Here is a 23,647-nt window from a genome sequence, read left to right as displayed (position 1 = left end):
ATTTCCATACAAGCTAGGCCAACCACTGCCCTTCCTCATAATTATAGACCTAAAATTATGAATGACATAAAGCAAGGATACTGAATGGCACTCTTACAATAAACATACAAAATGAATTTATTATTTGCTAAACGCTTTTGGATCAAAACAGTAATAGACATCACAATGAAATAACTATTCAAAGGGATTCCCAATCGTGGCCCACTGAGGGACAACATCCTAGAGACATTTGTTTTAATTGTGCTCACACAGACATGGGTAAATTTATTACCTGAAAGCTTGACTTAAGGCAAGTGACTACGAATCTGAAGGTTTGTTAAAGTAGCACCACTGAAAACGATATTGTAGGATCTTTAGGACACCCTCTGAAGAATCCGATTGGGTACCCCTGACCTAATGTTGCTCTATTCATATAATTTAACCGTAAAGACACAAGTAAGATAAGCACAACAGGACGCACCACAGCAATAAAAACTGCCAATGACTGAGTTGGTCTCCAAGGCCCCACAAGACATGTGTTAAGGCCTACTTAATAAAACTGGGAACAGTTTTGTCTCATTTATAGTCTTTCTCTTAAATGTCTGTACAAATTTTTAACATAAATCCATGCAACAAAGTATAAAACCCGTCTTGCTCTTCCTCCCTAGGTACAATATTGAAATATCTACCATAAATCATTGGGTGCTGAAGTTCTTGTGAAATGTTTGTGCTCTGTTGACCTTTACATTGCAGCATCTCACTGGAACAACTGAAATACAACATTTAACATATTTCCTGCCACGGACGAATTTGTGCTTACAAAGCAGTACATTTACAAAAACATTGTTCTTTCCCCCCTCGTAAAGTCCTCCAGTGCTACAGATCACCCGTAATTCCTCACATCTAAATAATTTCTCTTAACAACCCCCCTATATTGTGTGAATATAAATTGGACCTCAATCTACAAACTGTGTCTGCTTATCATCTGGAAAAATCCACGATTGCTTTAGCACAACAATGCATGAACATCCCAACCTGCAAAGACTAATTTCCGCACTGAAATCTGTTTGGTTTCGTTAACAAATGAAATAATCATAAAACTCCTATCAAATGACCAGCACACAACAAATTAATTTGAGAAAGTAGGACCCCAGTGTGAGTGATGCAGGTCAGAATACAAACTTTTTGTGTTCTCAATGAACAGATTTTGTTTGGTTAACCAACTTTTTGTGCATGTAAATATCCCTCTCATGAGTGTTCATTTGAACCTGGAGTACAGAATTTTTCACGTTATTATCATAATGATTTTGAATTGCAGAATTGTCACATGGAAAAAAGGACAAAAGAAGGACAAAAGCACGATATTAAACATGCAATTCTGTGCTTTCAAGTTTTAAATATATGCGCATGAAAGGGATACTTGTCCACATACTATGTGACATTAATGTGACACCATCATTACTGGCTAATAATACAGGAGAACTCTACCAGTGAATGGGTAAGATAAAATAAACATTTTAAGGATACTGAAATTGTTTGTAATGTGCTCTGTTACAATTTTAGAACATTTAAGGATTTCATGATGCAAAAGTTACTATTATCTGTCTCATTACACGTACAACGTAGATACAGACACCTTTCGTAAAGGCCGCATCCTCTGAAGAACCCGGCCGAGTAACTGAGAATACCCTGGTCTGAAGCAGATCATCACTCACCATTTCTATTTCTCGGATGTCTTTGTTGGTGGTTTGCTATGTTAGCATATCGTTTCTGGAATGGTCCACCCCCTGCTAAACAGATTCTGTGCCGGCTTTATACTTCACACCGATCAGACGGTGGTGACCGAGAGCAGGGGGTTGTACACCTTTTTCCCGTCAGGAGAGCGACTCCCGTGGGCCAGCAGCTCCTGGATGGTGATCCAGTTGTCCAGGATTCTCCGGTTGCGCTTCTTCATGCTCTTCTTCTGGCTGAGCTCCAGGATGGAGTGATGACCTGGTGAGTCCTGCTGTGCCCCGGCGGCCTGCTCCGTTTCCCTGTCCTTGTCACGGAGGTACTCCAGCCTGCTCTGCATCATGAACTCCCTCCTGCGGCGGTACTCGCGGGCCCTCAGCAGGTGTTGCTTGCGCTCCTCCTTGCTCCAGTAGCGGCCCATCTTCATCTCGCTGACCGCGTCGTCGTCGGTGGTCGTGCCGCTGCGCTCCTCGCGGATCTTCATGGCCCTGGCCTTCAGCAGCCGGTCCCGCACCGGCCGCTTGGCCACGTAGCGCGAGCCGTCGCTGCGGATCTTCACCTTCCACTCCATGCGGGGAGAGGTCGGTGGCAGGGGCAGGGCGAGGTCCAGGCCGAGTCTGGCAGGGCTGGAGTGCGCGTCCGATGCTGCGGTGGTGCTGCTAAGGCTCATGGGACTTCCTTGGTCACTGCTGCCATCAGCTGCCTCACTGTGCCCGTCCCCAGTCCTCTCCAGTGGCCCTGCACCCTCAGAGCCGAGCTGCAGGCAGCTTTGGTAGCGCTCCAGGGGCTTGCTGCCGTGCCGACGACGAGTAAAATACGGACTGGACTCTGCGCTGTGCCCTCCCGTCCTGTCATGCACTGTTGTACTATGCGTGAGGCCCTCAGTTCCTCGCCTGGTTCCTGCATCGCGGCACAGCGATCTGAACTTCTGGCTTGAGGGCCCACCGGCCACCTGCAGCTTCCTGTAGCTGTTGGGCGAGTAGGAGCAGTTGAGGTTGGCCCGACCTCGGTCGCACCACCCTTGCCTCTCCTTGTGCCTGCTGGACAGGGGGCTTTTGGGCTGTTCTCCCTGGGCCGAGAGGGGTGGTGGGTGTTCGCAGACAAGCGGGGTGCTCCTGCTGCTGTCACCTCCGGTGTTGTAGGCACTGGTGCTGTCCTTGTCCGAACGCTCCCTCTCGGGCAGCTCGTTGATGTCGGAGAGCTCCGCGTCCACCAGTCCCCGTCCCGCCGCCTCCTCTTCCAGGAGCCAGGCCTTCAGACACTGCTCCCTGAGGTGCTGCATCTTTTGCGCGCGCAGAATGTTCCGACACTTAAACTCAAGGTGCCGCAGCTCCTCGTCCACTATCACCATCTCGTGTTGCGTCAGGCTCTCGTTGCAGTTCACGTCCAGAGGTGCGGTGCTTCCCTCCTCACCATCGCCACGCCGGTCCCCATTGCCAGCCGGGCCCGCGTTGTTATTCCTCTCATACTGACATTTGATTTCGAGGAGATGCCGGTACCTCTCGCACTCTTCCTCTGTCAGGCCTGGCATCATCATCATCACAGGGTCAAGGAGGTAGCCGCACGCTCCACTGCTCTCCAGCCCCGGCAGTGAGTCTGAGCTGAGGTGGAGGTCCCGGACGTGGAGCAGAGGGGAGCCGAACTTCCGCAGGCTGCCCGGCGTGTTTGTTGCATTGGTGTTGGTGGCGCTGGTCAGATCGTCTCCCAGCAGGTCGTGTTCAGAGGACTCTTCGTTCTTGGTGCTCTCGTCGGTGCGTCCCACCCCGCTGTCCAAGTCCTGACTGTTGCTCAGAGCAGCTGGGCTTAGCACAGGGGTCCGTCTCCCCACCTCCACATTCACAACCGGGGTTAAGCTGGGACTCATGGATCTCTGTCTCAGTCTGTAGAGGCTGGGCAGATGGGACGTGTTCCTGCTGTCCATGCACATGCCCACTGGCAGCACCAGCTCCAACTCCTCAGGCTCCAAATGATTATCAGTCTGGTGGAAAAAATGAAAAAATACAGATTTTAAATACAGATAAGATCCGAATAGTTTTCAGAATTTCTTTTAACATTTAATCAAACATTGTCTCGTTTTAAACACTAGGTGGTGTAATTGTAACAATAAATCAGAACATGCCATAGCGGAAATTCCATCATGTACTGAGTAATTTCTCACAAATTTTCCACAAATTACATGTCTGATGAAAATAGTAATGATACTTATTTTAGTTGACATGCATCTGAATAAAGACACAATTCTAGTTTGATGCACAGCCAGTGTTCCGCCATTTTTTTGTCTAATCAATTGTGATTTAATTTGACTTGTTCTCAAAAAACCATGCATAACAAAATGCATTGAACCTCTTTCTCTGCTTCAAAATCAGAAAACCCTTTTGATGTTTGGATGATCTGGAATGATTATTTCTACGCTGGACTGTAAATAAATGTACAAATCTGCTATTTCAAATACAGTGAGTATGCTGAGACTAATTCATCTTTATTCATATAATTGATCTTTCATCTTTATTTAAAAAAACAATATTACAGTTTTTTACAATCACTTTTGCACTAATAACAGAACCTTCATTTTATTTTTCAAAACTTTAGACACATAAATCACAACCAATGATCAAAATGCACATTTTCAAAACACTTAACTCTTTTCAAATGCTTGGATACAATACATATAAGCCAAAGATCATTTGTTCATTGAACTAAAATCACTGGTTCAAAATGACACAACTTAACATCAAAGTATTACTATTTCAAAATGCAAATTACACATCATATCTGAGTTTGGTGTCTATTCATTTCATTATAAAGATCCAACTATCAATTGATACAACTGCTTAAAATGATAAGTAACTGTTGCATTACTCTTGAAGCATAGCTTTTTTGAAAAATGATTAATAATAGTGTATGTTTAGATTATGACAGTTTCAGGAACTATCATTTGATACCAATTAGCACAGAATATGACCCCAGGTGGACTTTCTTTCTTTACAAGATATAGTGTCTATGGTCACATGTACCACTTTTACAGAACACATTTTCATATTCAACATTACTGTATGCAAGATTTTTACACTTTTTTACATGATTAAATGGTTTACATGGTTCGGGTCAGAAATGATATTTGCCTTAGAGAAATCCAGCAGCACATCTTGGACAATGATGACTTATTCAGCAATGTGAATGCCATAAGTTTGCCCACTTTACAGTATACAGTATTGTTTTCTGTTCTTTTTGTTTTTTTAAGTAATCTACAAATCTTATGTTGTGATTTGATTTGATCAGTAAATTCCACATTGCAGGATTTCAATAATTCTCTCTAGTCTTCAATAAAATAATGAAACCTGAATCAGATATTTTGTACACCTATATTTAATGATTGTACTAACAAATACACAATGAAGTTATGGGTATCTTGTGTATGGGTGATCTAAAGTAATGTCCCTATGGTATTTCATAGAAAGTTTGATTTTTAGAAACAATGCTTCTGCAAAAACAAGGCTTCTCTAAAGATATGAATGCAATATGCCAAGTTTTGAACACTGGACAGCCTGTGTTAAGAATAATGACTGTTTTGAGTTTTGTGTCTAGAATTTTGAAAAATTACATGAAGGTTCTGTTATTAGTGCAAAAGTGATTGTAAAAAACTGTAAAACAATAATTGTACTGTATTTAGATTTACAAATAAGCTTCCAAGATTTATATCCATCCCCTTTTATGATTTCTATTTTTGGATTAGTAGTGTTCTCCTCTGCACTGGGTGAGATGCCCCAAATTGAATACAAATGGCTGACACTGGAAAATGTTTTGTCCTCTTTTTTTTTTTTCATATATCTTCAGACCTTTGCTTCTCATCCCATCACCTGTCTCTGTCATTTCGCCACCCTTTCTCTCCAATTTTGGGTGCTAGTTAATGCTATGCATTCTCAGCTCTGTGTTTTCCACCTGGAATAGTGCTAATGGAAGTGCCACAAATCCCTGGCAGCTGTCAGCAAGGGTGAGAACGTCGGGTTTTTTTTGCCATGACTTATGCGCATGCTGCATTTCTCTTCATTCAGCAAGGCACGTCAGTCATTTGTACCAAATTTTGACAGTAGAAAAGCATTAATATGCAAATTGAGCCTCAATCGCCGTGTTTAGTGCAGCGTCTCTGTCGTCATTTCGTGGGGGTATGTGACTTTTAATTGAGTTGTTCTGCCATTCTGTCCTTTGCAGTAATGAGCAGCGAGGTGTTTACCTGAATTTCCGGCCGAGCCAGGAGCAGTGAGATGTTGGTGCTTTCCTCCTGAGTCAAAATGGCCACTGCCTCCTCCCTGTTCTGAACATCCACTCCATTAATCTATGAACAAAGACAGTGAATCAATATGACGGAATGTTAAGCACACATCTGGCTGCTGAGGTGACTTTGTTGCTAATTCACTAAGTGACAAAACAGCGGAACCAATCAGATTACAGTGCCAAGCAAATTCAGTTTTCTTGTGCATGAACAGAATGTTGTCTGGATTGTATGTCACAATAGCTGAACCATGATTGATTTTGTAGTCTGTGGACATGAATGCAATGAATGAATGTTTATTGTGTTACATCTCTAAAAACATATCACATTCCCGCCTATCCAAATGAAATGTGGAAACTGTGACCTTGCCTAAAGGCTCCCAACTGTACCAGAGACAATGTGCATGAGAGTGTTGATATGTTGCTGCATTCTGATAAGGAAAAATCATGGAAGAACAGCATTACGTGTCAGGTACTACATTGTTAACCCAGGAGCTACGCAGGTGAGAAGCCAATAAGAAAGCTTTACATTGTTAAGACAAGTATAACATTCCATTCCATTCATTTGTCAGAAACATTTTTTCCAAAATGACACCCATTCAACTTTCAGCAGATAAAGAGCATGAACAATATTACATATTTTCAATGATGATTCTTGAAGATGAAGAGATATGGAGCTGCTCCAGTGGTGACTGGTGGCTCTGGAATCCCTAGATGAGAACAGCCCGAACTGGGATTGCATTGTGTGTTTGGTTGGCAATGGTCTGGATTTAGTACAGAACTTTATCACTGTGTTCTAGTAGAGGGGTGCATGCTAGGTGAGCATCAGTGACTTGTATTCGGAAGGCCATAGGTAGTCAGTTGTGGTCTATGAACAGTGTGGTGATTGAGAACCAGCTGCAAGGGTTAAGATGCTATGTGGAGGCTCAGATAAGATGCATGTATGAAATGAAGATCAACAGATTTGTTCTTGATCTTAGATATTCAGAATCTTTGTTTATCAAAGGACCAAAGCATAAGGAATAAACGCGGCAATGTTGTGGCTGATGGGATCCAGAGGGATTAGCACAAACACGAACAGACACAACATGACATGACGTGACCCAGCAGGGATTAAATATCAAGCCATTTAAATTTGCAAAACACATTATAAGGAGCTTTAGCCTGCTGCTTTGGCATATTGCATCTGTCGATTTTTGGGTAACCATAGTTACATGAACTTGTTCCTCGACAGCAGCAAGATGCTGCTTATCTATTTTTAAACCACTCGACTTGTGTTGCTGGGTTGGGTCAAGGTTGCAAAGTATGAAGGCATAAATGAGAACCCCAGCTCAGCTGAAACAGACTGAATGAGGACATGAACACACCTGTAATATTCTGTCACCCTGTCGGATTCGTCCATCTTTAGCTGCTATGCTGTTTGGATTGACCTGTTGAGGATGAGGAAAAACAGATCAGGGCATAACGTTATGTCACAATCCTTACCTTCGTTTCACATTGTCACTTTTAACAAATACTTACAAATAAACAATGCAATAAAAAAATTCATTAGCAGAAATACTTACATTTACATTTACATTATTTATCAGACGCCCTTATCCAGAGTGACTTACTATCAGTAGTTACAGGGACAGTCCCCCCCTGGAGCAATTTAGGGTTAAGTGTTGCTAAGGGACTCAATGGTAGTAAGTGGGGTTTGAACCTGGGTCTTCTGGTTCATAGGCGAGTGTGTTACCCAGTAGGCTACTACCTTTCTACCACCCTACTGAAACAAGACATAACGTGTGTGTTTAGTACACTGGGATTGTTATTATTTCTAAAAATTGCTGTATTTCTTGTTTTTCTTGTCATAATTTTTTTTCATTCTCATGGTAGTCCCAAACATGTGGTCTGTAGTGTGTACCAATTTATTTAATTTTTGACAATAATAATATTACTGAATATTTTTTTCAGTGATATTTAGAAATAAAAAAGCTTAAGCAGTAAGAATACATCGTTTTTAAAATGAATTAAATGTATTATTATATATTAAATATATGCATAAGGTGGAAAAAATTCTCACCTCGCCAACATAAATTCCCTGGTCCTCCTCATCATCAGTGCGGTAGCACACAGTCAGGCCCAGTTTATCCTGCTGGCTGGATTTGTACAGCTCTACCTCCTGAAAGCATAGGACACAAAAGTCCATTGTCCATTTCATGCAGCTTTTTGCAAATTTTCTTGTCCACAATCCGAGTTCACCGTCAGACCTCATACTCAAGCTCCTCTTGTCTGTCCACCTCACAACGAACTTCTTCATAGTAGTCATGTGTGTCGCTGAAGCTGTGCTCCAGTGAACTGTATGAGAAGGGGAAAGGGGGAAATTTTACAACTACTTGACCAAAGAACCTGAGTACATCACAGCCTCCTTTTTGTGTTCAAATAATTTTTAAAAAAACTTAAATGGTGCCCTGATGTCGAGGTTACAAGACAGACCGTTTTAGACAGAAACTCACAGCTCACTTAGCACAAACGGCTCCCCGTGTGCAGGCCGAGGAGGAGGCGGCGGAGGCAGCGGAGAGCCGTCTCCCACGCCGGAGCCGCGGCCCAGGGTCAGCATGTTCTGGAAGCTGATGTCGGTCTGGGTGCCGTGGTCCACGCTGTCCGTGATGGCCAGCACTCGGGCGGGCGTCCCCGTGGTGCCGGCTCTTCTTCTGTGCCCTTTGTGGACCACCTGCAGGAGCACGGGGTCGTGGGAGTTGCCCTCCTGGTCCTGGGAGCGATGAGACTCCCTCTTCCCTTTGATCTGTGTTGAATCGGGAGAAAAATGTAAGAAAGCACAGAGGCAGAATATAAACAAAGAACGATGAATGAATAAATCATGAAGGGCCATGGGTAGAGTAGAGAGAGATGATTTATGGGAAAAAAAAAAACGGGCGCACATCCAGTCACAGGGAGCGGCCAAGCAGAGATGTGAACACGAGAGAGTGATGTTGAGATAGAAGTTACACGTGCATCATGCTAAGTGGACATGCACCACCTTAAAACAAAGACCTTCACCTTAATTTCTCCTTCGATCGGACGCAGTATGTTCCCCTTCTGTCAAAAGAGAACATGATGAACGCCCATTTTGTCATTTCCTGCGGGTGATGTACACGCACGGGGTCACCTTGTGTGACCCATCCACCAGTTAAACATCCACAGCTAGGACAGCCACACGGGCAAGGGTCCTCTGGGGATGGCGAGATGGAGACCAGATTATGCTGCTGCCGTGCCATCCGGAATCAATGGAGGTTAATCCTGCTGACAGGTTCCAATGACCTCCGCCCTCATCCCTGAGCTGTTTTTCATCCGTTCCCAAAACTGTTTGAACAGCGCTAACCCCATGTCAGCTTTGATTTCTGCCCAGGAGAAGCCCCCTGCCATTACTGTTAATCTGCTATGAATCCCTTTATAGCTCATTATTAGTCCAGGTACATCCGACTGGCCTGTGGAAGGTGACAGTTCCTTCGCACTGCTCCCTGAAGACCATTCTTTTAATTAGACGCATTTCATGGCTCTCTGGAGTGCATGAATATGTATTAAATTATGTTTGTAAAATGCCACCGTGCCACAGTTACGTCCGGGTGCGTTATGGATACTGAATAGCAATGTTTCCCTAATCGTACGATTCGGGGAGGCGTGTAGTCGTGCCAGGAGGCGGCAGCTTCACACCTGTCCATATCTACACCTACATTAACCTTGAGCCTGAAATGTGACCCCGTCATCAAACTGGTTTTAATTAGAGTCACTTCCCTGGGCAGCTTTCCAGCCACCGGGTCCTCCCGGTTCAAGGGTCCATTGCATGATTCATTTGGCAGACTAAAAATAATATAGATTTACGCACCGGCGGATAATTATCACATCTTTTTGAATAAATCTTCTGAAAAGCTTGTCAAAGCTGTAATTACTTTTTTTGTTTTTCTGATGCAGACACCAAATGCCAGATATCTTATCTTTTACACCGCTGATGGGATGGAGAGGACAGGAAGTCAATTTAAATCAGCCCCCTTCTCCTGTGCACTCCTCTCATTTCTGTCGTCCAACTCGAATTGAAACCGGACCACCATTCATCCTCAAGCCACTTTGAGGGCAGAGCACACGCAGGAGTGACAGCACGAGATCAGAGATTTAAAAAAAAAAAAAAGAATTCATGTCTGCACGTCACAGATTTTGGTTGCACTCAATATTTAGGCTTACGGGGGAAAATACGGCGTGTGCGTACTCACAGAAAAGAAAAACCCATCTGAATGATTAATGATTATTTAACCACAAATGCTTGTGCGAAAATAAATGTATGTGTTTGTGTGTGTGTGTGTGTGTGTGTGTGTTCATTAATGGGTATCCGTGTGTCCCCCCACTCCCTCTTTCTGCGTTAGTGTGAGAAAGCATGTAAGTCTTGCTTAATGACCCCTGTTGCCATAGCAACGGCATCCCATAGAGACAGATTTGACAGCCTGTGTGCAGAGAGGGAAGAGAACGAGCAAGACCACCAGGCACAGAGGGTGGGTGTGCAGAAGGATTAGTGAAGGGGGTCTTTTTTTGGGGGGGGGGTTCACATGCAACCGTTGTTTATGTTCATCACCATCTGACGTCAGGTCGAAAACGTCCATCCTTATTAGTTTGGACCGAGCTAGCAGGAGATGTAATGCGGTGTGCGCGGCTTTCTCCACGTCAGCGGCCGTCTCTGCAGCCACTGGAGCCTGACAGCAGCCCGAGCTCACCGTTATCTCCACGTCCAACCAGGGACAGGAGCAGGGGAGGGGCGGGGACGAGAGCCACTCAGCAGAAAATTGAGAGGTGGCACTGGACAAACGAGTGTGTCCAGACACGTTGAGTTTAAAGAGGGACCAAAGCGCTCTTTAAGTCCTTGTTGCTTTCCAGCACGTTCCAACATCAGAGGATCAGAGCTTTTCGTGTTTCATACCCCCGCATTGTACCCCTGCTTCGAAACACTGGTTAAAAGAAAGTGTCTGTCGAATTGCTTCAGGGAGCTGAGGCAAGATAAAAGTAATCTCAGGAATAAAAACCTGAAATTGGGAAGGTCAAGAGTGAGATTGTTTTTTCCCGTGGTGAGCGCACCCTGCAATAACAGGGGTTTCTCGGGGGGTAGAGGAGGGGTGGCAACAAATTGTACAGAGGAAATAATGGCTGCAACTCGGGTTGAAATTCTGGCTACTACAGCCAGCATATGTAGGGCAGTGTGTGAAATCGCAAACACATTTGCAGGAACTATTTATATCATTTTTCATAAATGTTGAAGTTTCAAAAAATACATTATATGACTCTTACTTAAACAATGGTTTATGTATGTTCTTTGTCTGTAAATTGAAAATGAATTGTAATTTGTTTTATTTTACGCTACATGGATCTCAGACCTACTGGAAACCCACCAGAACAGCAGATTTGCTAAATAAGAGTTAATATATGTGTTGCTTTGGTTGTTTATTTACATGCGCGCTTTTATCCCCCCGTATAATGAATCTTTATTATGGGAAACACAAACAAAATTCAAAAGCCATTTTGCCAGCACAAAAAACTCCAGAGAGTTCATTATGGGGATTTTTTCCTGTGAGTCTGCATAATTGAAAAGTGTTATTAAGCAGTCAATATCAATCATGCAACCTGATGGCCGTCTGTTGAGAGGGAACCCGGCTCCTCTGGGTCCTCGTACCTCGCCGGTGCTACTGATGAATACAGATTCCGGAGTGTGTTTTACAACCGCTGCCAGGTTTTATCACCTGCGTCTAGTCCTGAATACTAAACCTTTAGCGTTTATGGGCTCCTGGTGCAAATATTCATTTGTTAATTTGTTCGTTTGTAGCATTTGTAGTCGTCTGAACCTGCAGATCAGGCTTAGCCTCTTAGACTCAGCAAACAGCATCCGTTCAATGACAGTCTGCTGGCAATATTTAAATACAGCAAAAACTGACGAGGAAATCCACAGTGTGGAGCTACAGTAATCAGATATTAATGAATAATAAAGGTCCTCTCAGATTACTGATTCATTAGATGAGGATCAGTGGAATTAAGAACGTAATGCTGAATACTGCCGTGTTAAAATGTCACCCTAACGAAACGGTAAATATTTGCCATGGTTGTCACTTCCTCCTGCAGTTTCCATGTAGGTCACAAACGTCGGGTAGGAATTTGGAAGGCGCCGCGCTCACCTGGAACATGATCCGGTACTGCTCCTCCGGCCTCTTCACCACGCACATGCTGCACCCCATCCCGGCGGGCGAGGCTTGGTTCTGACGTATCCCCCCTCTCTGCCAGCCCAGATATCCCGCCGCTGAGCGCCTCCAATTAAACCGCCGCCCAATTACAGGAACCGTTCAGCTGAGATCAGAGACGCTCTTTGAAGTTGAAAGTCTCAGCTGGCTGGTTGGGGAGTCGCTCCGCAAACAGCATTGAACTCGCACGGGGTGAGAGTCGGCCGTTGTTGGCTTAGTTCCGGTTGTGGGTTTTGGGCCTTTGTGGTGTTCGCCACTGATGCAAAACTTTCAAGAGCAACTTGATGTTCCAGTTATTAAGAAATACCTTCTGCAAGCTCCGGGATGGTGGAGTGGACTTTTTTGAGGGCAGCCTATTTTGAGTCCTAACACGAATATGAAAATCTGTCACGTCAATCGAGGTCACGAGATGTCTCTCAATTACATTCTACAGTCACTACGGTAACTTGACATTACATTACAAATGTGCTTAATGTCATAATTGTACGCTATCCAAGCACTTGGTTTTAAAAAGTTCTAAAGTAATTGGACACATTTGGAGTGGAATCTTTGAAATGATTTACAAAATAGCCACTTAATGCAAGTTAAAATGTAGAATTTTGTAAAAATTTCTATGCAATTGTGTACATAGTTTTCCTTTAAACTGAATGGCAACGCATTCTTCAGAAACTGGATGTACGATCTCTTGTCACGACGCTCGGGGCCGTCCGCAGACGTGTAAACGTCGCTCATTCATCACGTCCAGGATGTTTCCCTGACGCCGCGCAGAAGCCGCTTCGCTGTGATCCTCCGTCTGTTAATGAGAACGTGGCTCCACCTGTCAGAGGAACCCAGTCGAGCATCACCCATTCATCCTCATGCTGCAGCCGCCTCGGACCCCCGACAGGTCTGGAGTCAGCGCTTCGGCAGATTTCCTCGGCGGGAGGAAGTGGGTGAGATGTGTCGAGATGGAAGGGCTGGTGGAGACGGGGAAGCCAGTCTCCTGTAATGAAAATATTGAATCCAGCAGGATAAACGGAAAGACTTGCCTATGAGGAGTTCATCTCACTGACGTGGCACGGTCTTCTCCCATGGCTTACTTAAGGCTCCTTTAATGAATCAGCTGCCGTAGACGGAAAATAAACGTGTCATTCATTAAATTGGGGATCACATCCCCAACATCCATGGAAAAACATCCTCGGGCTAAGCTGGAGACGAGCACCGTGCGGCTGCACACAAAGGCCAAGATGCCCGGCCATGGAGAAGCGTGGAGACCATCCCTGGTTCTTCAGACGCCGCAGAAGCCCCCGACCGCCGGCCACATTTAATTTTCTCTCCAGCGGGCTACAGGCTTCCCCTCCCTGTTCGATCTCTCCTCCCACTTCTTCTGCCCTCTCCTTATTTGCTGCTCACCTTCCCTCCCTCTCTCCTCTCTCTCTCTCTCTCTCTCTCGCTCTCTCCGTTACCTGAGCAACAGCTCTGCATCCCGTCTTTTGTCACCGAATAACGTGCAGTGAGTTTTTTCACAGTGTTGATATTTGCCATGAGAAACGTGTATAAATGTCTCATGTTTTCATCGTATATTATTAGATCCATGCTGCATAAAACCCATATGTTACAGCACGGTCGTTCTAGACACAGCTTGTGGGTGATTATACTTCCAGTGATGCTGTGATGACGAGGGGAGTCACCAATCACCCATGTCCTGATAAGAAGACCCAATCTCAGTGAGATGATCTCATGTGGTAAGTTACGGTTACATGTAATCATCAGCCTGGGTCAATTCCTTTATCACGCATCATGGCTGATCACGGGAGTAAAAAAGTGAGGCCACTGTAGCCGCTATATTGGTCCTTGGCAACAAAGACACTACATTGCCCTTCCAGCACTTTATCAGTTTCTCATTTTATTATCTTTTTCGTGTTATGTGAAGCATCATAATCATAATTTTGCATTTGCCCTATCTTTATACTAACGCCTGCATTTCCCTTCTTGCTCATTGCGTGTCCGAAGTGTGTGTACGTATGTGTGTGTATTCTCAGTCAATAACAGGAGGAGCAATTACTGTGACTTGGTGTCAGAGAAATGTCCCTGAATGTCACCCTTCTGTTACGCTTCTCTCACACTTGGTATCTCTCTCATACACACACACACACATCCATAAACCATCTTACACCTACACATTCAGAGTGAAATACGTCAAAATGTCACCTCCACATGTGCTGAGGGTCACGTCTCTTCTGGCTGCATGTGCAGGACACAATCTGGGCTGTGTAAAAACATGTGGACAAGGGGGGAGAAATATATATATATATATACAGATTCCCTGCATGGCTACAGCTTTCTTGTATCCTTCACTGCATTGCGTTTCGCAGACACAATTTCACTGATTAAACTTGAACCTGGATCTGTGGAGGTCTGCGTGCACAACACATTGCATCCCCTTAATCAACAGAAAAGATTATAGTTTAGGTTTTAGTATTATTGTTCTGACAATAACTCCATAATTTGTCCTGTGACATTGTGTGCCCACCTTGCACTGCGTATTCAGCTACTTTCCATTTGCTATTTCAGCTGTTTCCGCCACAATGGCATTAGCATGCATTATGGCGGAGCGAACGAGAGACGTGCAGCTGAGCTGGAATGTTAACAATGAGTTCATTACTAATTTACAGACTGGGCACAGAGCTGAGTTGCCCGTAAATAAAGCGAATCTGATGGGAAATCAGCACCTGTTCAGCATGAAACAATAAATATTCTCGCTGAGGGCGTGTGCATTATTGATTACAGTTCAGAGTTGGGCTTGCAAATCAGGCTTCGTACAGAAAGTGTTCGCCCTGCACAGGTCCTCATTCCCGCCTGGTGCCCGGTTCTGAGCGCTTCCTGGCACTCATCAGAGTTCAAGAGAAGAATACATGTTTGTACAGGTGTTGTAGGACGCCCCCCCCCCCCCCCCCCCCCCCCCCCCACAAAGGTCGTTCATGCAAAGGTCACTTGATGCGAATGTGCTGGGTGACCTGTGGGGTTTGGCGAGCCTTCAGGTTTGATCATGGTGAGGGATTTGACAAGCAATTGCGCAGGGCCTGTTATTTAGCCTGCAGGGTGTGGATGGAGACTGAGAGAAGAACCATGTGATGAGTCCGAGGATGAGAAGAATTGTTCTTTACCCGCTACGTAGCATCTCAGCGTGTTTTCTGCAGGGCTGTCAAGATAAGAAATTGTCTTAGAATCTGAGAAATTTTGTAAATTGACAGTGAATATGGGCCGTGGAACAAGTGAACAAGTTCGTCCATTAAGAAACCAAAAATAATTTCCTCCTGGGTTTATTTTTAACTCAAGATGGATTTTTTTTATACTAATATTCATACATTTGTTTAAGAGCAATACATGCCGGACTGGGAATATATTCCAGACCTAAATTAATTGCTGTATTTTCAATTTATTTATGGTGCGGGAAAAAATTGCAATACCAGATGGAACAAATTGGCATGTAAAATTAAAATAACTAGAAAACAGGCCAAAAATGTTATGCTATGTTACCAGTTCTGTTACCAGAAAGTGAAAAGGAGAGGATCTTTTCTTCATTTGCAAACATTGGTTTGCAATTGAAATGGAAAGAAATAGGAATCTGTAATCACACATTGGTTTTCATAAAGAAAACATGAATGAAGAAATGCAATACACATTAATAATGGTTAACTGTACTTTCACCATCTGACGAAACTGGACATTAGTGGAATGCAAATGAGCCGAAAGGACAATAAAGAGGCAAAATTTGACATGCTAAATGGTTCTAACTGGAGCTCATCTAGATGAGAGAACGGTAATTTCTCTTCAGTGGACAGGGGTCAGATTGAGAAGAAGATCAGGATACAGATTCGGCAGATTATAAAGAGATTTCCTCTGATGTCCAAGACGAACCATGGCCTCTGTCTTGTAGGGATTAATGAATAGGGAGGAAATATTTCAGAGACAAGAGGGATAATTATGTAATTCGCGGGATGAGCAATAGCTAGTATTCAACTAATGACGTTTAAATACATTTTAAAACATTGTAGTCCCCATATGTCAGGAACAGCCATGGTGAAACCCTCTGGGGGATGGGGACTGGCGAGAACCAGAAAGAAAAGGTTGAGTCGGAATTGGAATGAAATGCCGGGGGAGAGGATTCTGGGGGGGGAGGGGCGGAGGCAGTAAAATGAATGCGCGAGCGACGCGGCGCGCCCTCAAACCCTCAGCCGCCTATTGACCGACAATAAGAGCGCGGCGAAGAAGCCCTTCGATCCTCGGAGGGCCCTTCCTGTGTCTAAGTGCTCGGGCAAATGAAACGCATTGATTAAACGGGACTAACTTGAGACGCTCCGGAGCGGCGGCGTTTTAATTGAGTTTGAAGAATGTCGGATGCTTTCCCAACTGGGAATCAATTTATCACTCGCCGACTGTCACTGCGGGCCAGCGGCAGTGATGCATGTGGCCGTGGTGTTACATTGAAAAGGGAATCTTGTTTCTGCACAATTGTTCCAATATCTCCCTTTGCGTATTACAGTCGTATTACGGGCGTCCGTAAATGGAGCAATAAGTTCCAGGCGGCGCGCCATCTTCTCGGCCGGGTTCCCTGCAGGCCATTGTCTTCTCGGCCTATCGCACATGCAGCAGTTTCCCCGTGTGCCGCCCAAATTTGCCTCGTGCAAATTTAGGCTCGCGCAACGCTCGGGTCTGCACCGGCACCCGCGACTGGGCGGCTGCGGGCGCCACGCCGGCCCTCCGCAGCACAGACGGGCCGCATTTCAAGGCCCAATTCATCAAGTCCCTCGGCTGTTCCATGTGGGTCAGCAGAAGCAGGCAGGAGTTGTGGGGGAGGGAAGCCCGCGCTGTTCCCGCCGAGAACGCGCCGCAGGTCGAAGCCCCGGGTGTATAAAACAGGCCGCGGCGTGCAGTGTAATGAATTTAAGCCGGGCAACGACTTGACACCGAAGCACTCGGCCACGCGGTCGACAGCGACATCACGCCAGCAGCTTCGATCACTGCAGCCCCTGACAGACAGAAGGCCGGCAAACGGAATCTAGTATTCTTCCCCTCTCAGCCAGGCACGGGAATTACTGCTGGAAGGTGGAGACGACTTGTGGACAAATTATGCACCTTTAAAGTAGTGAGAGAATCCTGCAAGAATTGCCTCAGTCTTCCTTTTTCGGGCTCCTGCAGGAACATGGTACGCACATTTTCTTTCCTGTTTCCAAAATGTTGAGGTTTGTGGACTGAAGGATTGCCTGGACATTGAAATTTAAAAACCATCTTAATGCATGGTATTACCCGCTACGTAGCATCTCAGCAGGGCTGACAATATAAGAAATTGTCTTAGAATTTGAGAAAATTGACAGTGAATATGGGCCATGGAACAAGTGAACAAGTTTGTAAATTTAAAAACCAAAATAATTTCCTCCTGGGTTTATTTTTTATACTAATATTCATACATGTGTTTAAGAGCAATACATGCCAGACTGGGAATATATTCCAGATTACTAAATTAATTGCTGTAAATTAATTTGGAGTTTGAGCACTATATTGTTAGTCTCTGTGGACACATGTGTGTCCCAAGCCCGGGGAAATGGGAAGGGTTCAGTCAAGAAGTGCATCTGGAGTAAAACTTTTGACAAATTAACTGTGCGGCGACGACAAGGATAATATTTATAATATGTTATTGTCAGCTGCCCTTACACTGTAACGTACCCCTCAATCATTTCCGTCCAGAAACACTTATTAATGCACTGGAAACGCATGACCATAAAACCTAAAGGCTGTTTATTAGCACTCCTGTTAATATGGCCGGAAATGTCCGCGTGTCTAGGACGCGGGCGGAGACGGATCGGGATTTCAGATCGTCAAACTCCAAACCAGGATTTGGCTTCGACCGACCAGTCGGGAAGGAGGGGGCGAAGCCAAATCCCGGCGCGGAGCGCGGCTCGCTGGAACGCCCCTGACTTTGAGGAATGCCGCAGCGTTCGGAGCTGGGAGCACGGAACGGGCGTGGTCACGTGTTTTATTGTCCCCGGACTCTCCTGCGCCTGCGCACTCGTCCAGCTGCGGGCGCCAGGCGCGCAACATCTGGGGCACGTCGTGCGCGCCGGAACTACTTCCGGAGCCAGGTGAGCCGCGGCGCTGCTTGGTATCGGCGTCCTCCGGGACGCGCGGACCTGCAACTTTCGAGAACTTTTGGGGTTTTTTTTGTAAGGGTCTACTGGCCTTCTTGTTTGCGTTTCTGTGTTAAACTTGTGTCGGTTTTTGCCTGGGTCCGTTTCGTGGGCGACGCGACGCGGTGCGGTGTATGAAACGTGATGAGCGTGTTTTTGTCCTCATTGCAGTGCAGCTTTCCGCCATTATGCCCCGCAGTGTCCTGGGATGTTTAGGACTTGGGGGGTCTTGTGAGCTGCACGGCTTCATTTTCCCACCAATAAAAACTTTTAATGCATTGCTGTGTGTGTGTGTGTGTGTGTGTGTGTGTGTGTGTGTGTGTGTGTGTGTGTGTTTTGCAGCATCGTGAGGGCATGCCATGGCGACCTTCACCAGGTGGGAGTTCCTGCAGGAACTGCTGCTGGGCTGCGCACTGCCCACCGCCCAGCAGGGCCTGGAGCAGGTCTGGCAGCTGCTGCTGGTCTGTCTGCTTTGTCGACTGGCCTGCAGGGCAGGTAGGCAGCCCACTCTTGTTGTTTTACTCAAACGTATCAATCAGCAGCAAATCAGAGACACATTTACATTTGCTCAGGGACACAATGGTAGTAAGTGGGGTTTGAACCTGGGTCTTCTGGTTCATAGGCAAGTGTATTATCCACTAGGCTACTACCACCTACACAATGGTAGTAAGTGGGGTTTGAACCTGTAACTTGATGGTATTCTGGTTCATTGATGAGTGTGTTACCAACTGGGCCGTGACCACCCCAATTCAGTATTGCTGCTGTTTCACATAAACCTGAGATTTAATCATGTTGTGTACTGTTGCTCCCAGGCGTGCCCGTCTACATGAAGCACCTGTTCACTTCAGCCGGTGGGCTGTATGTGCTCTACCAGTTCTTTGAGTTTCACATGATGTGGGTGGTGCTGCTGGGTCTCCTCTGCTACGTTGTCCTCTTCTTGTGCGGCCACTCCAGCAGCAGGGGAACCTTCCTCTCCCTCGTCATCCTCATTTACATGCTCCTGGGGTACAACTTTGTTAACACTCTTGGTTTGGTTAGGGCTCCTGATCTGATCTTTTGGTCTGAACTTTCTCTTTGTCCACAGCGAGTTGCATATGATAGATGCTGAAACATGGCGAAAAATGAGAGGCAAGTTATTGCGCTTGGTTTTGGGAATACTGTAGCAACCCTGATTCTAGCATGCATGTTTGTATGGCTTCAAGTCGAGCTTTATTGTCAGTTTGGCTAGACAGTACACGGTGAAATGAAACAACGTGTGGTGCTACATGTAACATTTAAAGTTACATACTGACAAAAAGTGCAACTGGCTACCTAAAGTGCGAACAGGGGACACACACAGAGCAAGAGGAACATTCAAGGCAAACAAATCATATTTGACTGACGGGGATAAACCAGTGAAACGAGTAATGTAAGGTGCCAAGTAAAAATAGTTAAAACAGTGCAATAAAAAATAATGTATAGAAGAGGTTGTGTGTGTGTCTGCGCCCTGGGCCAATATGAAAAATAATTTTAGAATTTATTTAACAGTTGTAGCATGTGAAAAAAAAATTGTAGAAGGTCTTTGGCCTAATAAAAAAAAAAAGCATTTTTATTTAGTTTGAAGCATGTTCCTGGCTTAAATTCTAAATGTGTGTCCATACTCAATTTTAAACAGTATTCTGATGGGCGGTCTAATACCAAATATTTGATGATGTGCCACAATTATGCAAGTGCTTAGGGTTGGTTTGGTGTTGTTTTGTGGACTCTGTCAGTGGCACATAAAATGCACAACTGGGGCAAAAAAAAAAAAATTACAGTACAGGCCAAAAGTTTGGACACACCTTCTCATTCAACGTGTTTTCTTTATTTTCATGACCATTTACAAGAGTGTGCAAAGCAGTAATCAGAGCAAGGGGTGGTTATTTTGAAGAAACTAGAATATAAAACACATTTTCAGTTATTTCACCTTTTTTTGTTAAGTACATAACTCCACATGTGTTCGTTCATAGTTTTGATGCCTTCAGTGAGAATCTACCAACGTAAATGGTCATGAAAATAAAGAAAAGACATTGAATGAGAAGGTGTGTCCAAACTTTTGGCCTCTCTCTCTTTATTATTATTATTTTTTTTAATAATATATAAATATATATTTAATATATATATATAAAAAAAAAAACTGTAATTCTTATGACGTTATTCAGGTTCGCAGATGGTGGTGGCCATGAAGACCATCTCCCTGGCGTTTGATTTGGACCGAGGTGTTATTCCTACACTCCCCTCACCTCTGGAGTTCATGGCGTACATTTGCTTTGCTGGAAATGTAATATTTGGTCCGTGGATTAGCTTCACGAGCCAGAGGGCAGCGATGGAGGGCCGTAAAATGGTACATACCGTCACTTTCACGATGTAAGTTGGTTATTTTACATGTTGTCCCACATTGTCCTCATATATTCACATTGTCCAATGTATTATGTTGCAGAGTTTTCCCTGGCTGTTTAAGATTGCTGGAAGCTGGGTCAAGTGTCAGCTCTGCTTGGTCGTGTCCACTTGTGTTGCCCCTTACCTCTTCCCCTACTTCATACCACTCTACGGTGAAGAGCTTATGCTCAGGTCAGTAAATTATGTACCGGGCTTTCAACTCCAGCAAAATCGCTGCGGTAATGGAAGAAAATTGCTATTAAAGTAATTGATGTAATTTCAGATGGACATCATAAGAATAGCCAAGCAGCAAATGGGCTGGGTAGGGTGCATTGTAATATTCTGTGTAGTGTCAGCATGGGGGCAGAATTTTGGTAATTATTGATAGTAAATTAGAAATAATGATCGAAATAAAAGATCCATCCTATTTCTTCAGTGATATTCATCTTTCTGCCCACCTAACAAAACACGTGACCTTTTTCTGTGTTTTTCTTGCAGATGGCTCCATGCCTATGAGAACGCAGTGTCCTTCCACTACAGCAACTACTTTGTGAGCTACCTCAGTGAGTCCACCGCCACCCTGGCAGGAGCAGGCTTTACTGATCTCAAGGACAATGTCAAGTGGTGAGGCTGTGTTGGCAGTTTCTTTTAGACTGTCTGGAGGAGTATAGACTGTTCTCAGACATGTCTGTTTTTGCTTTAAAGGGACATGGCGGTCTCTCGGCCCCTCAACGTGGAATTGCCCAGGTCAATGGTGGAGGTTGTGACATCCTGGAATTTGCCCATGTCTCGCTGGTTAAATACATGTAAGCGCCTGCCCAATGTTTGTGATTCATAACTGTGTGTGTGTGTGTGTTTATGAATAATGTTTGCAGCGCTGTGAATTTCTGTTTAGATGTGTTCAAAAGTGCCGTCAGGCTGGGAACATTTCCTGCCATTTTAGTAACCTACACAGCCAGCGCATTGTTGCACGTGAGTCCGCGCTGATCTTTTAATTTCTATATCTTGTCAAATATACCGCTCACAAATTCAATTTTTACTTATTTATCAATGGATGGAGGGTTAATGCCACGGGAGTGATCCTAAGACCATTTCTGGTAAAAATTTACATTTACGGCATTTATCAGACGCCCTTATCCAGAATGACTTACAATCAGTAGTTACAGGGACAGTCCCCCCCCCTGGAGATACTCAGGGTTAAGTGTCTTGCTCAGGGACACAATGGTAGTAAGTGGGATTTGAACCTGGGTCTTTTGGTTCATAGGCGAGTGTGTTACCCACTAGGCTATATTAAATATTTTGCTATATTAAAACTGTCTGTTTATCAGGGTCTAAGCTTCCATCTTGGGGCTGTGCTACTGTCTCTGGGCTTCATCACCTACGTAGAGCACGGTACGAATGGATCCACTCTTTGCAGTCAAAGCAGGTTGTGATAAAAATGAGTGAATAGCATATTTCTCTTGCTGTTATTATGACACCCTCTCCTTCCAGTGCTGAGAAAAAGACTAGCTGCTATATTCAGTGCCTGCATCCTGTCCAAAAGCTGTCGACCTGACTGCACTCATGAGAACAAGAAGGTATTTTTTGGGGCATGCATTACCCCTCTCAAAAGAAACAAACATAAACAAATGTATGCTAATCAAATATTCATGCAATAGGAGTCATTCATATTTAATTCGGTCTTAAAAGGGGGGTATAAAAGGGGGTATTAATTACAGCATTCAGGTTCATTGGGTTCACACACGTTAAAATGGTGTGAACCCAATGAACCTGAATGCTGTAATTAAATCTGAAGGTGGTTCAATAAAGCATTAATCTCTCTCTTTTTTTTTTTTTTTTTTTTAAAACAAGTGCATACTTATGCAACCTGGTTTCTGTAAGGTTTTTCGAATCCCGTTTCGGTTTTTCGCTTCAAATCCCGATGCGCCAAGGTGCCACTGAGGTGCCACTGAGCAAAGCATCGTCCCCACACACTGCTCCCCGGGCGCCTGTCATGGCTGCCCACTGTTCACTCAGGGTGATGGGTTAAATGCAGAGGACAAATTTCACTGTGTGCATCATGTGTGGTACTACTGTGTATCACATGTGACAATCACTTCACTTAAAAAAGGGTTTGTAGTCTCACAGACGTTAACATCAGTGTTAAGTTTCTGCACTTTTATTTCCACCTTTCCACATTTACATGCTTCTGTTTGCCAGTGTTGGTGGGTGTATGGTATAAATGTGACCTTCAGTGCTCTGGCCATATTCCACCTGACATACCTGGGGTCGCTGTTTGATACTGACATGGACAACATGAGTGCAGAACAGGTACGTTGTGTATGTGTGGATAATTGAAAATTTGATTAAGTAAATATATACATACACTCTTTAAAAAACATTTTAAACATTTTTAATGTCTCCAGGGATATATGGCCAGTCACACCATTCAGAAGTGGGCCGAGTTAAACTGGGCGAGTCACTGGGTCATGTTCGGCTGCTGGGCGTTCTACTGGCTCATATAAATAATCGTTGGTTGCTGAATTTCTACCCTGAAGTCAGAGGACATTGCCAGGACTCCAAAATGCCTGTTCCAGTATGACTGAGCCAACCGACTTTGAATCTGTTTTTGTACTAGTTGTAGATGGACATACATCACCTGCATTATGTTGTGGCCTTGTATCAAAAACCGTATGTCTCTTCACCAGTGGTGAAGGGGTGCTATTTATTTTTCTATTAAACTTTACATTTGTTTTTGTCTTTCTTTGTGTTATGAATTATTTTACACTACTGTCTTTTGAGTTTCTATATGAATTTGTACATATTTATGAATTTCATTGCATTTTTAATCTATATAAAACCATCTAAATACAT

At 44.4% G+C, this 23,647-nt stretch overlaps 2 protein-coding genes across 5 annotated transcripts; one reads left to right on the top strand and one right to left on the bottom strand.

The window, feature by feature from the left end:
* Window positions 1–100: 100 nt before the first annotated feature.
* On the bottom strand, window positions 101–14,480 carry pdzd4 (PDZ domain containing 4). Of its 2 annotated transcripts, XM_028994430.1 has the most exons (9): window positions 14,421–14,480; window positions 12,168–13,212; window positions 9,019–9,057; window positions 8,475–8,764; window positions 8,229–8,316; window positions 8,042–8,140; window positions 7,347–7,409; window positions 5,942–6,043; window positions 101–3,688 (listed from the first exon to the last, which is right to left on the bottom strand). In XM_028994430.1, the coding sequence occupies exons 2-9, from the start codon at window positions 12,225–12,227 to the stop codon at window positions 1,808–1,810; spliced, it is 2,622 nt and encodes an 873-aa protein (XP_028850263.1). In that variant the 5' UTR covers window positions 12,228–13,212; window positions 14,421–14,480; the 3' UTR covers window positions 101–1,807. The 2 variants fall into 2 exon arrangements, with proteins under 2 accessions (XP_028850263.1, XP_028850262.1); XM_028994429.1 differs by lacking the exon at window positions 14,421–14,480 and having other exon boundaries at window positions 12,168–13,577.
* porcnl (porcupine O-acyltransferase like) lies at window positions 13,931–23,533 on the top strand. 3 transcript variants are annotated; one of them, XM_028994446.1, is made up of 13 exons: window positions 13,931–13,954; window positions 18,740–18,892; window positions 19,210–19,402; window positions 19,482–19,525; window positions 20,578–20,759; window positions 20,856–20,986; window positions 21,293–21,418; window positions 21,500–21,600; window positions 21,690–21,766; window positions 22,123–22,186; window positions 22,286–22,371; window positions 22,994–23,104; window positions 23,200–23,533. In XM_028994446.1, exons 2-13 carry the CDS (start codon window positions 18,757–18,759, stop codon window positions 23,296–23,298), a joined length of 1,350 nt encoding a protein of 449 aa, XP_028850279.1. In that variant the 5' UTR covers window positions 13,931–13,954; window positions 18,740–18,756; the 3' UTR covers window positions 23,299–23,533. The 3 variants fall into 3 exon arrangements, with proteins under 3 accessions (XP_028850279.1, XP_028850277.1, XP_028850278.1); XM_028994444.1 differs by lacking the exon at window positions 13,931–13,954 and adding an exon at window positions 18,182–18,352; XM_028994445.1 differs by lacking the exon at window positions 13,931–13,954 and adding an exon at window positions 18,352–18,433.
* Window positions 23,534–23,647: the final 114 nt, after the last annotated feature.

Source organism: Denticeps clupeoides, chromosome 10 (assembly GCF_900700375.1).
Source record: "Denticeps clupeoides chromosome 10, fDenClu1.1, whole genome shotgun sequence".
Classification (NCBI taxonomy): domain Eukaryota; kingdom Metazoa; phylum Chordata; class Actinopteri; order Clupeiformes; family Denticipitidae; genus Denticeps; species Denticeps clupeoides.
Note: the sequence above shows the minus strand (reverse complement) of the source record. Positions and strands in the feature narration are given on the sequence as shown.